Source organism: Chinchilla lanigera, unplaced genomic scaffold (genome assembly GCF_000276665.1).
Source record: "Chinchilla lanigera isolate Chin_1 unplaced genomic scaffold, ChiLan1.0 scaffold00133, whole genome shotgun sequence".
Taxonomy (NCBI): Eukaryota; Metazoa; Chordata; class Mammalia; order Rodentia; family Chinchillidae; genus Chinchilla; species Chinchilla lanigera.
This window is the reverse complement of record NW_004955534.1, coordinates 1,281,161-1,296,764: the sequence shown is the minus strand read 5'-3', so window position 1 is coordinate 1,296,764 and position 15,604 is coordinate 1,281,161. Positions and strand designations below refer to the sequence as shown.

Below are 15,604 nucleotides of genomic sequence, written 5' to 3'. Positions count from 1 at the left end.
GTAAAGTGTATAGAACCTACTTTATTCACTTGGTCAAGATGCCTTCTCCATTAGAAGTGAGCCTCATACCATCAGCGTAACTAAGAGGCACCACTGTATGGATGTAGCTGAATTTCTGTGGGTGTCTCACCTTTGCACATGTAGTTCATAGCATAGCCTAAAATGCTTCTTACGTTTCTTCCTAGTTACATCACCCTAGTTCATTACTAAAATTGTGTCTTCAAAGAAGTGAATACTTAATCATGTGCCACAGGGGTGTTGGTAAAATTAGTGGAAGCAATTAATCCAGACCACATTTGATTAAGGAATAAATACAGTGAATCTCTAGGTCTGCTGGTGTTATAGGCCCCTTCCTTCTTGCTTATCTGTCTGAGTCTTTGGGAGGAAATTCAGTCAACATTACTATATGACTGTCTGTGTGAGACAAAGCCTAATATGCTTTTTTTTTTAAATTGTAGGTTCTGCAACAACTGAAGCAGACATTTTCCACCAGGCGCTTCTTGAAGGCAATACTGCTACTGAAGTTTCTCTAACAGTGCTAGATACGATATCATTTTTTACCCAGTGCTTCAAGGTAAAGATAGAAGAGTTAGAGTCCAGTTGTATCATTGTAAAGAAAACATGGTATATACCTTACTAGTTAGACGCAGGATAGTGTAGGAAAAAACAGCTGATGTGAGCAGTGAGGATGCAAGGATGGTGGACCTAAGTTCACTGCTGTGGGACCTGGAGAAGTCATGGAGACTTACTTATGCTATCCATAAAACAAACAGATAGGACTCATTTGTCCTTACGGTCCCTCCTGCCTCTTAAATTCTGTTGTTTTACTTTATGTTTAGAAACCAGGTGTCATTGGTACTTCTATTAGAACAACCAGTAGTTTTTAGTTGAAATTATGAATGGATTAGTTTGCCCAGATCCCCACTGTGATGAGATAGCCTGTAATAATAGGTGATGTCCAGGCAAGCTGGCTGGCTTCCCTTCTCTGGAGTTTGGGGTTTGTTCTCAGATGTTTGCCCCTCAGTGAAAATCGTTATTACTATGATTTTGAAAAGAAAATAAAAGCTGTTATCTTGCAAGGTAGTTGAAGAGGTGAAGTGGGATAGTAGACGTTGAGGTGGGTGGAGTAGGTGCAGATGAATCACTAGAGCATAGGGGATTTCTGGGGCAATTAAAATACTTTTTGTGATATTCTTAATAGCAGTGTATGTCAAAACCCACAGAACTATACTATACAAATAATGAATCTTACTCAAACTATGGGTTTAAGTGGTTAGTAATGTGGCAATATTGGTTCACTGGTTGTACACAAATGTATTACAACAATGCAGAATGTTTTAAAACCATACTAAAAATAGCAAATAACAACTGAAAAATATTTATTTTCTACAAAGTAAATAGTTAATATCTTTACTTTTAAAAACTGTAAGGACAGTATCATAAAATAGTCAAAGAACACAGACTATTTACAAAGAAGGACAAGTAAAAATAGTAGAAATATACTTTAAAGCTCTAATATGCTGTCCTTTCGCACCTATGAAATTGGCAAAGGTTTTAAAAAAAACTGTGACTGAAAATGTAGAGAAACAGCTATTCTCCTAAACTTTGGATTTGATTTTTTTTAGTTGTTTTGTTTTTGAGATAGAGCCTTACTATGGAGCTTAGTTACTTTTCTCTCCTTGCTGAGACACAATACCCAATGCCCAGAATGAAGGAAGGAAAAGGTTATTTAGCTCACAGTTTGTGGAGGTTTCAGTATCTAATCAGCTGGCTCCAAGGCAGGCCACCCACACCCGTGCCATCTCTCTGCTCTGCTCTTCCACAAGCTGAGGACGTTTACAAAGTAAGGACCCTGGCCCCCTGTTGAATCACTTAGTTGAACTTTTAAACTTCTCAAGTTGACACAATGAACAACATCCTAGAGAGGTAAGGCCATGTCCTTTTCACCCCAGGATGTAGAACTGCTGAGTTACTTAGCTAAGCTTCTAGACTCCTCATGTTGACACAATGTATCAGCCATAACAGGAGCCCAGGCTGGCTTTGAAACTCACGGTCGTCCTGCTTCAGCCTCTGGAGTGTTGAGATTCCAGGGCTATACCCCACACCTGGCTGGATCTGAGTACTGAGGCATGAAAGATTTGAGGACATGTGCCAAAGCTTGGAAGCATTAAACTAGAATTTCAAGTATGAGAGATTATTCTAGTTAGGATCCTCAAGGATCTGAAGTTCTGCTTATGAGACTATATACTCTGCTACATCAGCAAACATTGGAAACTGTCTAAATGGTTACAATGGTAAATCATGAGAGAAATAACTAAATAATCATATCTTGGTGCATAGGATGAATATGGTGCATTAATAGTGTTGTACAAGAGTGGTTTTCAAAGTTGAGTATGTATGAGAATCACCTGGCTCCCCATCTTCAGAAATTCTGGAGTTGGTAGCTAAGAATTTAAGTATCTATTTTAAGTCCATTATTCTAAGCACTGTACATACTTGGAAGTAGACTAAAGAAAGTGCCAGCAAAATTAATACCATTCAGGGATTCTGACTGTTAATGCCACCAGTAGATCTGTCACAATTTTGCCTCTCGTTTTGATTTTTTTTCTTTTTTTTTTTTTTTTGTGGAGGCCAGTTGTTGGTTTTGGCCAAGATATAACCTGCTGATTAGTTTCTTGAAGGATAGGAGGACAGGGTTAAAGAAGTTAACCAATGCTGTTTTTAAAATAAGGTTCAGGGGACTGGGGATTTAGCTCAGCGGCAAAGCGCCTGCCTGGCAAGCGCAGGGTCATGAGTTTGGTTCCCGGTACCGGAGAAAAACCAAAAAAATAAAAAATAAAAAAATAAAGTTCAGAAACTAATGGATACTTCTGTACAATTTGTTATTTTATGTCTCTTTGCAGGAGGCATTTAAACAATTTATATGGTCTGTTCAGTTGTGATACCTGTTTTCTTTCCTCACAGAGGGTTTAATTTGTCTCTAGTGGCTAAATATGTCTTATATTAAATATACTTCGAGAAGTAAACTAGACAATAGTCATTTGCTATGTGTTTAATTTACTGATTTCTTTTTTTTTTTTTGGTTTTTCTCCGGTACCGGGAACCGAACTCACGACCTTGCGCTTGACAGGCAGGCACTTTTGCCGCTGAGCTAAATCCCCAGCCCCAATTTACTGATTTCTTACATGAGAAGCAATATGATATGGGTTAAAGTCTGTATGTTGCTGTGTTGTGTTGGAAAAAATAGTTTCACTTCTTTAAAATGCTACAATTAAAATACTCTAGATGTGCGTTTATGTAGTATTTTGAGATTTCCAAGTTGAAAGATGACACAAATATTTCAAAATTAAAATGAGGGCCTTTTATTTTTCTGAAACTTCTAAACAGTAATTTCATAAGCAGATATCAGTAAAGTCAGTCCTCTCATTCATGGTGGGACATAAACTGTTTCTGCAAAGTACTTTTCCATGTTTTATAGAGCCAACTTCTAAATAATGATGGCCACAACCCATTAATGAAAAAAGTATTTGATATTCATCTTGCTTTTCTTAAAAATGGACAGTCTGAAGTGTCCCTGAAACATGTGTTTGCCTCGCTGAGAGCTTTCATCAGTAAGGTAAGAGCAGAAACTTTGGAATTTTTCGTGGCTCTTTTCTTATGACAAAAAGGAAAAGGGAAAGAGGATCAATGTGACAACGTATACAAACATTAGCTAATTAAATACTGCCTTTGTAAAGATAAGTGTATAATAACAAAATACCCACAAAGGGCCTGACCAGAAATTCCCTAAAATCAGAACTGCTTTTTATTTCGTGCTGTTATCATTTCCCTTATACAGTAGCTTCCTTTCATTTTCTTTTACCTTCCCTCTCTCCATCTCTTCCTTCCTTTTTCTTCTTCCTTTTTCTCCTCCCTTCCCCTCCCTCCCCTTCCCTCGATCTCTCATCTTGTGTTAATATCAAATTACCAATTTTGCCAGTTTTTGTTATTTTGCTTCTCTTCAAAATCTTACATACCTTCTGAAAATATATAAGCGATTATTGCACTCATATGTAAGCACTTTAAAAGCAGAAAACAAGTTTTATAACCTGGGATCTTACATCTTGCAAATGGTAGGTATGTAGTACATGCTCAAATAAACGAATCCTTCCTTTCAGTGATACTCATATTTGAAATTATAAATTGAGTAAATTTTAAGTTTTTTCTTAAATTGCCATCCTTTAATATAATTTATGCATAAAGAAATCTATGGAAAAGTGAATTCAACACAAGCATACTACAAAAAACTAAGTTTTCCAAATTTAGAAAAAATTCAATAGTCACTAGGATCATATGTTCTGGATATAGTCCATGAGATTTTATTGTCCAGTATAGTAAAACACACACACACACACAAAGATCAGAAACACACACACACCTGTGCACACATTCTCATTAACAAATACTACCAGGATAAAAGACGTTTGAGCTGGGTATGATAGTGGGAGCTTGTATTGCCAGCACTCTGGAAGGCTGAGGCAGAGGACCACAAGTTCAAGCTCAGCCTGAGCAACTTATGCACTGTCTCAAAATTAAAAAAAAAATTAAAAGGACTAGAGGATGCAAAGGTGCTGGGTTTGATCCCAAGTTTTTTTTAAAAAAGAAATTTATACAGAAAACTAGAGTGGGCAGGAGAAAAAAAGATAAGTGCTATAATTTAGCAAAAGTTTCTCAGTTGCATTTAGTATAGATTCAGCAAAAAATCACACCAAAAATGCAAATGGGGACTAAATCATTGTGTACTCATCTTAAGAATTAGATGATATCTTTTAGGCATCAGTTAGCCACGGGAAGATTTTAAACAGAGGAATAAAACAATATGGTTTATATTAACAGAAAGTTGGCGTGGACAGCAAAAAAACTCTCTGAAAGTCTTGCGGAAGAGGGATTGGCAGTGCTACCGAAGACAGTAAAAAGATTTGTTGCAGTAAGCTAGAGAAGAGATAAGGCAGAGGCAGTGGATCTGCAGAATCAAGGGCAAAGTGAAAGCATTTTATACAGAGAGAATTTATAGGATTTGGCCATCAGTTCGTTTGTAGTATGGTGGGGTGTTGTGGCTAATGTGACATTTAGGGGAAGAAAGATCTTTTGGGTAAGAGTTCTGTATTGTGACATGTTGAATTTAAGGTGCCTGTGGGACATTTAGATACACAGTGTAGATTTTTGTTCTGAAAAGAGATCTGAATTGGAGAGCTAGACTTGAAATAATCCTACATTCATCCAGTCTGTATTTGTTGAATACCTTCTTGTGTCAAGTGCTCTGGTAGGTACTGAAAATACCATGATGGAGATACAAAAGAAGCTTTTTATCTGCTCTCAGGAAGCTTCAATTCATGGAAACAGACATATTAATAAATCAGTAAATAAAATAGTAATTGTAATAAGTTCCAAGAAGGAAACAAACAAGGTACTAAATATAGATGGTCCTCAACTTAAAATGGAATTAAGAAAAATAACTTGTACACAACTAAACCTCTTGAACATCACAGGTGGGCAACACAGAATGCTGTAGATATCTGTCCTTTTCCCCATGTGATCTTGTGCCTGACTAAGAGATATGGCTCCCCACCACTACCCAGCATCATGAGAGACTTTCACACCTCATATTACTAGCCTAGGAAAAGATCAAAACTTAAAATTTGAAGTGCAGGGGCTGAGGATTTAGCTCATTGGCAAAAGCGCCTGCCTGGCAAGCGCAAGGTCGTGAGTTCGGTTCCCGGTACCGGAGAAAAGCCAAAAAAAAAAAAAAAAAAAAATTTGAAGTGCAGTGTCTACTGAATATGTAACCCTTTTGTACTATTGTAAAATCAGATCTTAAATTGAACCATCATAACTTGGGAACCATCTTATAATAGTAAACTTTAGGTCAGTTTATGACTTTTAAAATGAGATTTGAAATATGAAAAGGGCCCAGCCATATGAAAGGCTCAAGGAAGGACATTTTAGGGGAAAGGACATGCATATGCAAAGGCCCTGAGTTTGGAAAATTTTGGAATGTTCTGAAAACTAAAAGGCTAGTATAGCTGGAACATAGTGAACTAGGGGAAGCAACATCATATAGGTGGTAGTTGACCTCATCAGAATGGTTTAGTTTCCTCTGGAAAGTAAGGAGGAAAAGAACAAAAAGGAAAAAAAAGATCAAGAATAGAACATTGGAGATATACAACAGAAGGATTTCCAAGAAGAATGTATAAAGGAGACAAGAGGGAGCAGTAACAGGTAGGAAGAAGGGCAAGAAAGGGGAGTATCATGATACCAAAAGAAAAATGAGTTTCAACATTGTCACAAAACAGAGTAATCAATTAAAATAAAAAGCCAAACATATCCAGTAGAATTGACAATTAGGAGGTAACTGATGATTTTGGTTATTGCCCATTCAGAGTAGTTAGTGATATGAGTGGAAGACTCATTGTAGGGATTAACCGTATTATAGCTATGTTCTCCCTTAAATGTTTATTTATTTTGTCTTTTTGAGACAGGGTTTCAACAAGCAGTTCAGACTGGCCTTGAACTCACTTTGTAGCCCAGTCTGGCCTGGAATTCACAAGGATCCTCTTCTCCTGAGTGCTGGGATTACAGGCGTGCATCACCACACCCAGCCTTAAATGTTTATTTTTAACTAGAATATCTTATCTAGCAAGAGTTGGTTTAATCATGTGAAACTATTGATAGATTTCCCAATTGCCAATCAGAAAACATTTGTTAAGCATCTGTTTTCTGCATAGCATTGCACTTAGTATTAAGGTGAGATAAAGAAGGTAGATTCCTACAACATGGATTTAAATTTGAGGTTCCAAGTAATAATTTTGAATCAGTGACCATCTAGATTCATACTTCCTGAAAAAGACCCATTGCATGCTCTTCAGTTTACTTCTTGTTTTCCTAGATGGTAAGATTGGGGGATTATAACAAGCCTATGTTATATGTATACTGTGTCTTCCACAAAGCATACTACATACATTATCAAAGTAACAGGCTGCTTGGCTGTTTTGACAATTAGGTAGTCACTTCTGTACTCTTGTTCTATTCCAAAATATATCTTACGGGATATACATGTGTAAGTATCTCATTCCTTCACCTGTATCTCATTTTGTTGAAAGATCAAGTTCACTTGTTGAGTAAATTTCAGCTATAATTTTCTTAGCATTTAGATGCTCATAATATAAGGAATTGTTTAAGTATAAAGCAAAAAAGTAAGTCATGCAGATTCTCCTTCCTAAATTTAAGGCCCCATTTGAAACTAGTGTTCATTATTTCAGTCATTCAATATGTTCAATATATATCACTGAGAACCTACTTATAGGTTTCAGACTATCTTGAGCTCTTAGTGTATTTATACTGAGGACCTTCACATTTTTGTAGTAATCTGTATACAGTACCAACTTGAATCGCTCTAGCATTGACATATTCTTACCTTTATGTGAACTAGTCCAGGCTCTCTTGAGAGCAGAGCCCTAGCCTCATGCTGATTTTGTATCCTCACATAGTTTTAGGTAAGGCTGTAGTTAGCAGTTGACACTTGATTGATTTTATTTTGGGTTTTCAGATACTTATTTCTGCTTTTCCCGTTCTTTAGTTTCCCTCAGCCTTTTTCAAAGGAAGAGTAAATATGTGTGCTGCATTTTGCTATGAAGTTTTGAAGTGCTGTACCTCAAAGATTAGCTCAACCAGGAATGAAGCATCTGCACTTTTATATCTTTTGATGAGAAACAACTTTGAGTACACCAAGAGGAAAACCTTTTTGAGGACACATCTGCAGGTCAGTGAAAAATCAAACCCCCTCTTCAGTCTATAGCCTCTTTGAGATCAAGATCCAGAGCTTCTCTTTCCTGTGCAGTAGCACTTAGTCACATGTGGCCAGCTAACACTTCAAGTGTGCCTGGTCCAAATTGAGATGTGCTAAGGGTGTATAGTATACATTGGCTTTTCAAGACTACAGAAAAAAAGAAAAATAACTCAGTTCTTTTATATCAATTATATGTTGAAATGATATGTTGGTGATATTGGGTTAAGTAAAATATACTAAAATAAGTTTATCTCTGTCACTTTTTGATGTTGTTGCTACACCATTTCAACCGGCATGTGTGGCTTACATGGTATTTCTCTTGGATAAAGCTACTCCAGAGCATACCAGAGTGTAAGTGTAGGCGTTCAGGCTCTAGTTCAGATTCCAGGACTACTACTCATGCATGTCCTTGAGCAAAGCACCTCCTTAGCTGCTCTATACCTCAGTTTCTTCAAATATAAAATAGGGGTCAATATTGGTATATACCGCATGGGATTTTTGATAGAATCCTATGTGATGATTAAATAATAAGCCCGTTAGATATTATATAACAGGTAAGAGTTTGTGTCCTTCATATTCTAGCATATGTATTTATTTAAAAATGAAGGAAATTGAGCCCAGCATAGTGGGGTACACCTACATTTTCATCTACTTGAGAGGCTGAGGTAGGAGGACCACTTGAGCCAGGAGTTTGAGACTAGCCTGGGCAACATAGCAAGACCCCATCTCAAAAAAGAAATAAACAAAGAAATCTCAAGATTTAGTGGAAAACAGAGACTTTAAAAAGAGATCTACCTGAGCTTAAATCATAGCTCGGCTACTTACTTGTGTATGACCCTAGGCAAGTTACTCAGTCTCGCTAAATGAATTTCCTTGTGTCTAAAATGAGGTCAGTCCAGCGTATTTCACCCTGAAGGGTTATTATGAGGATTAAAGTAATGCCTAGCACACAGTAGACACTTACTACATGGTAGATACAATTCTGCATTTCAATATTATGGTGTTTATTTAGTGAAACAGTTCTGACCACAGCCACAATTGGGACTTACTGGCTCAGAGGCCTCTTTGTCTTATAGGAGATCTGTGGTCATATCTGTATTTCCACTGCTGTAGACAGAATTATTGATAGGGAAACAACCATAAGGAGCTTATTGAAATCTATCATCAGTAAAGTGAAAATCTAATAGAAGTATGTGCATCTTTTAAAAGTCGCTATATTATTACTTTTGCAGCAATACACATTAGGGCTTTTACTGTTCACATTTAGATGAAGTGTCACTTACCCACTTTCATCTAAAATATTGTTCTCATTAGTGTGCTATGGTGCCTAAAATTCCCCTTTAGGGCCCATTTTTCTGGGCCTAGGCATCTGTTCTCTCAAGTCTTATGTTCACATATAGATGAATGAAAGGGTGTGGAGACTTAGAATAGTGTCTGGCATATAGTGAATGCTCAAAAAGAGTTAACTAGTAGCTACATGCTAGTGGCACATGACTATATTCCTAGTAATCTGGGAGGATGAGGCAGGAGGATCACAAGTTCAAGGTCTGCCTGGACAACTTAGTAGGACCCTGTCTCAAAAATAAATAAACAACTGGAATATAGCTCAGTGTAAAGGGCCTAGGTTTAATCCTTAGTGCTGACAAGAGTTTAGTATTATTAGGATTACATATAGTATCTTTAAGCATTATAGCAACTCATAAAAGAGAATTTTTGTATCCCTATTTGACAAATGCAAAAAGTGAGGTACAGAAAGGTTAAAGAAGCCCCAAAGCCACACAATAAAGAAATGATAAAGATGAGTTTTGAATCTAAGGCAGTTCAACTCTGGAACCTGCACTCATGGCTTCTTCTGTAATCTGCTTCCCAGGATTAGTGGTGAAGCATGTGCTCATTAACCTTAGCATGAACTATTTGGCATTCATCCAGGGTAGTCTGAAAGATGGAAAAAGTGTGATCAAAGGCCATTGCATGAACTGCTGCTGAACTAGTACGCCTTGGTCAAAAATAAAAGGAGCTCATGAGGCAATGGACTTTGAAGTCCAGCATATTAAAGTAGACAAGTGAAAAGAAGTAAAAAATCATCAAAGAAAGGTATCCTATGCCCAGCATTATCATAACTGCTACCTTACAAGCATGTTCAAAGTGAAGACCTGACCACTATTTTTTTCTACTGTGTAGAGTCTCTAATGGAAGCATTTCCAAGCTAGGCATTGTGCACACCTGTAATCCCAGCTACTCAGCTAGAGGCAGGAGAATTATGAGTTCGAGGCCAGCCTGGGTAACTTAGTGAAACACTGTCTCAAAATATAAATAATAAATAAATAAATAAGGCTGGAGATGTAGCTCAGCTCTAGAATGCTTGCCTAGCATGAATGAGGCCTTAGTTTTGATCCATAGCACCCCCAAAAAACATTTCATATGAGTGTGTCTGTGTTTATACTATGACAAGAATTACCAGCATTTGTTCAAAAGCCATTTGAAAAACAATGTTTGCTTCTTCCCACAGATAATAATTGCTGTAAGCCAGTTGATAGCTGATGTAGCACTGAGCGGAGGATCAAGATTTCAGGAGTCTTTATTCATTATTAATAATTTTGCAAATAGTGACAGACCTATGAAGGTATGTTCTCACTTCAAGTAACCAGTTAGAACCACTTCCGTTGTCGAGGAGGTTTATACTCCTACACTGCCATTACAGTCACAACTTTTGGTGGGTTAGAGTATATAGAAATTGAAGTTCATGAATTGAACTTCTTGTCTTGTACAGCACTGGCTCTCTAGCACAAAGAGAACTGCCTGCTGTATGGCAGACATTCAGTATTAGTTGAATAGATAGATGAGTGAATATATTGTGAATAGTTACTGTGGCTAGCAGAATTTGAATCTTTTCCTGGTCTTGATTTCGAAACTTGCCCAGAAAATAAATGGATCATTAAAATTTGACAAAATCTCTCTTCCTGGAATACCTAACAGATGCTTGACCCATTGCCAGCAGATGAGGAATGGCACAGAAGGGTTTTGTTATTCATCGGTTTTGTGAGTTTTGAAAATCATCTGTTAAACCGGGCGTGGTGTCACACGCCTGTAATCCCAGCATTCAGGAGGCTGAGGCAGGAGGATCACTGCGAGTTCGAGACCAGCCTGGGCTACAAACTGAGCTCAAGCCCAGCCTGAACTGCATAGCGAGACCCTGTCTCAAAAAAAAAAAAAAAAAAAAAAAAAAAAAAGAGTTTAAAATCATCTGTTAACTGATTGTGGCTTGCTATAGATACTTACTGGCAAATCGGAGTCCAGGGCTGTCATTCTTAAGCATCCATTTGCTGAGGCTAAGCCCAAGTCCCGATCACCATGCCTCTTTCATACATATAATCTTAAAATCTATGGCATTATGAAAGTGCATCTGTTGCTTCATAGCCTGGATCACAGGTCCTGCTCTTCACTGATACATGTGTACAAGGGAAGAAGAGTCCTTTGCCAATACAGGACTTCTCCTCCCAGAGATATGAATCATCCCCATTCTTGGGAAAGGGCATATTCCAACATATTTGAAGATATTGTTTAAGTTCTAAAAAACAAATGAAAAGTTTGTAGTCACAGCATACTTGATGTTAGGGAAATGTAGAATCTATGTACTGAAAATATTCCCATAAAAATGTTGTTTACACTGAGAAAAACACTGCCTGCTGCCAGCCGCTCCTAGGCTGGGAAAGTTTGCTTTTCAACCAGTTCTATTAGGTCCCCAGGGGATCTATATATGCTCTAACTAGTCCCATGAGCATAGAAAAATTGTGTACTCATCACTAAGAATTTATTTTCCCAGTTTTTATCATGCTTAATGCCATAGTTTATTGGCAGATTAGCATTTTTTTCTAAGTAAATAGGACTTCATTGAGTCTCCTTGATAAGAAATCTTTTCCTTTTCTTGATTCATGTCTGAAATGACTTACATTTATTCTGTTAGGATAGTCATTACCAACAACCCTATTACAACAAGGTACCCTATGGCTTTCCTCCAGTAAATGGAATTTCTATTATAAATAAGAAGGCACTATGTGTGTATGATAATTAGCTTTCTTAAGACAAGAAGGCAGTTTTTAACACCATTGCCTCCACATTTTATCATATGAACTTTAAAAGTCTCCCTAATACTGTACCTGTCCCTTTCTTGTCTCCTCTCAATCATACAAATAATTGTGACAGCCTCAGTGGAGGTTAATGGGAAGGATAGGCCCTTCTGGTAGGATAAAGAGGATCCAAAACACTTCATTATCTCTTTAAATTCTTTGTAGTGTTCTGTGATTCATGATCTCTCAGTTTTGTAAATAGAAATTTTTGCATTACTGTTTGACCTTGGTGTATGTAGTGGTTAGTAATGGGGTAGGAGTGCATGTCAGTGTGGAAGAGTTGCTAAAGAGCATTGAGTCTAAATTTTGTCTCTACAGTTTACCAATTGTGACACTTTGGCCATGCGGCTTAACTGTACTGTGACTTGGTCTTTCCATTGGTGAAATGAATAATAATACTACTTAACTATAAGGCTATTAACAAAAATTAAAACATGTAAAGCACTCAGTAACTTACTTACTGTGATCAATAAATAACAAGCATAGGTCACTCCTATAGCTGTAAAATTTACAATGGAGGATCTGGGGTTCAAAACCAGATAGTCTAGCTCCAAAGGTCATGCTTTGTGTACTATGAAAGTGCATCTGTTGCTTCATGGCCTGGAGTACTATATATATAATTTGTGTATATTTATTATGTACATATTTATTTATATATATAAAATCACCAAGTTTAGAGCCTTTGAGTTGGGTATGGTGGCTCAAACCTATAATCCCAGAATTCTGAGAGGCTGAGGCAGGAGGATCACAAGTTGGAGACCAACTGGGCAGCTTAGCAACTTACTGAGACCCTGTCTCAAAATAAAGAATAAAACAAGAACTGGTGATGTACCTCAATGTGAAGGCCTTGGGTTCAATCCCCAACGTTACAAAAATAAAAGTTTAGACCTTTTAAAGCTTTGGGTAGTTACATATTTTATTTTTAAATTTTTAAAAATTAATATATGTTTGTGATACACAGTGATTATATTCAGCTTAGGGGATTGCATATACATATTGCATCTTGATCAGTTTTATTCCCCAGCTGCCCCATTCATTCCTCTTCCTCTTTCCCTGGATCCCTTCACCATCTCTACAGAGTCTACTCCCTATTTCTTAACATGGCTCTCTCGTTTTGCTCTTTAAATTACTTATACTTTCGGTTTCTCATACTAGAGAAACCATGTAATATTTAACCTTCTCTATTTGACTTATTTCATTTAGTATTATGGTCTCAATTTTCCTAAAAATTACTCAGAATTATCCTTTATGTGAATGCATACTACATTGTCTTTACCTATTCATGTTGATGGGCGTGTAGGCTGTTTCCATGATTTAGCTGTCGTTTGCTGTACTGCTGTAAACAAGGATATGCATGTATCACTGTAGTGTGATGTCTTTAGCTCTTTTGGAAAGATACCCAAAAGAGGCATAGCTAAGTTAAATGGACGTATTTTTAGTTTTTTGAGAAATCTCTGTACTGATTTCCATAGTAGTTATTCCCACCAACAATGTAGAAGGGTTCCTTTTCCCTAAAGCTTTTGTTTTTTTCATCCTTGATGATACTCATCCTTCCTGGAGTAAGACAGAATCTTAGTATTGTTTTGACTTTTATTTCTCTAACGGCCAAAGATGCTGAATATTTATCCATATATTTATTGGTCATTTGTACTTCTGAGAAGTATCTGTTCATTTCCTGATTGACTCATTTATTTGAGGCATCTAATTTTTTTTTTTTTTACTTCTTTATGTATTCCAGATATAATCCTCTGTCCAGGGAGTATCTGGCAAAAAATATTTTCCCATTCTCTAGGTCATCTCTTCACACTGTTGGTTATTTCCTTTATTGTGGAGAAGCTTTTTCATTTGATATAATCCTATTTGTTGGTTCTTGGCATTATGTCTTACATAACTGGGGTTCTGTTCAGGAAAACCTGTGCCTTCAAGAGTTTTACCAACTTTTTCTTCCAACAAACTCAGTGTTTCTGTCTTATTTATTTTAAAAATAATTAAAGTTCAGATGTGTCACATGTAGTAGAGTACCAAGAACTGTAACAAGAAATAAAAATCATAATATGTTCCGAGGATTGGATGCTGAGGCTTAGAGCACATCAATAATAGTGCTAAACATGTTTTTTTGTTTGTTTTGAAATTAGGCAACTGCTTTTCCCACAGAAGTCAAAGACTTGACGAAGAGGATCCGTACCGTTCTTATGGCCACTGCCCAAATGAAGGAGCATGAGAAAGACCCTGAAATGCTAATTGACCTCCAGTATAGCTTAGCCAAGTCCTATGCCAGCACCCCAGAGCTCAGGAAAACCTGGCTCGATAGCATGGCCAAGATTCATACAAAAAATGGAGATTTTTCAGAGGTGACTACTTAAAGTTTGTTCTAAATAAGATTCTTCAAAACCCTGTGCGTACATTCTGACAGTTCTTTGTCATCTTATTTTTTTCTTTTTTCTTTTTGTTTTTTTTCTTTTTTTAGGCTGCAATGTGTTATGTCCATGTAGCAGCTCTGGTTGCAGAATTCCTTCACCGAAAGAGTAAGATTCTTCTGTTCTGAGATGGGAGGAATTTCAGTTACCACAATAGTTTTTATCTCTATGGGTTGCAACGATGATTGTGATGTAATTGAGCTCTGAAAAAAATGTTCCCCCTCACCCTCACTCAGTCTTGAACAGAAGTTGTTAAAAAAGAAGGCTGGATTGTTCATTTTACCTTCTGTTTTCATAGGAGGTTACAAGAACAAGTTAAATAGTACAGGGCTAGGGCTGGTGCCCGGTGTTTATATTCTGAGACTGTCTCCCTGGACGACTGCCACAAATTAAATTCTTCTTAGGCTCATGGGAAGCTACAGATAATGCAGGTCATTTATTTTCCACTCCTCCTCTACACCCACAGACTAGATCTCTATACTTACCTAAGTACAGTGATATCTGCATGTTACGTAGGAATTGTGCTCTTCAAGGGCATAGGGGTCCAGCAGCTCTGATTCCTAATTGAAGGCTCCTAATTCTAGAATCTACCTGAAACTTTCCCTTTCCAGAAATAATATTTTTGACGACTATAACTACTCAGACAATAAAACAATGGAGTTAGGTTTAAGAACTGATTGGCAGTGACGATTGCAATCGGGAAATCTCCCATTATCAGCCAGGCATGGTGGCACACATCTGTAATCTCAGCACTGTGAAGGGTGAAGCAGGAGGATCAGCATGGACTACATAGTGAGTTCAAGGCCAGCCTGGACTACGTAGAAAGACCCTGTCACAAAAACAAAAGCAAACAACTACAACAAACCAGCAACAACCACAAAAATCATCCACTGTTTATCATAATATTCAAGCTGCTTCCTTAAAAGCAGTGAAATGAGTAACATCAGGGCAAAATGAACTAACTTATTGGAGACATTAATTAATTACTCTGGCTTTCACAATGGGAACACAAGCTTGTTTTGTTTTAATTGAAGATTTCCTGCTATTAACTGTGTCTCTCATTTAAAAATTAAAGCTCAGTATTTGATTGCCTCACATAATACCCGTATAGAGAATATCCAATTATAATACCATGATTAAAACATAGATTTATTTTACTTATATCTTAAATTGACAGTGTGTTTGGTACTGAAATTCTTCTGAACAATCAACATGTTTGAAATTGGTATACTCTT

General features: G+C 37.1%; 1 protein-coding gene across 2 annotated transcripts in view; it reads left to right on the top strand.

The window, feature by feature from the left end:
- The window catches only part of Dock11 (dedicator of cytokinesis 11), a 192,474-nt gene that overhangs the window by 134,950 nt on the left and 41,920 nt on the right, over positions 1–15,604 (top strand). For both annotated transcript variants that reach the window (XM_005410460.2, XM_005410459.2), the window contains 6 exons: positions 459–574; positions 3,479–3,616; positions 7,616–7,798; positions 10,335–10,448; positions 14,088–14,303; positions 14,420–14,477. In XM_005410460.2, the coding sequence (XP_005410517.1) occupies positions 459–574; positions 3,479–3,616; positions 7,616–7,798; positions 10,335–10,448; positions 14,088–14,303; positions 14,420–14,477 (825 nt within the window). The remainder of the gene's footprint in view (positions 1–458; positions 575–3,478; positions 3,617–7,615; positions 7,799–10,334; positions 10,449–14,087; positions 14,304–14,419; positions 14,478–15,604) is intronic.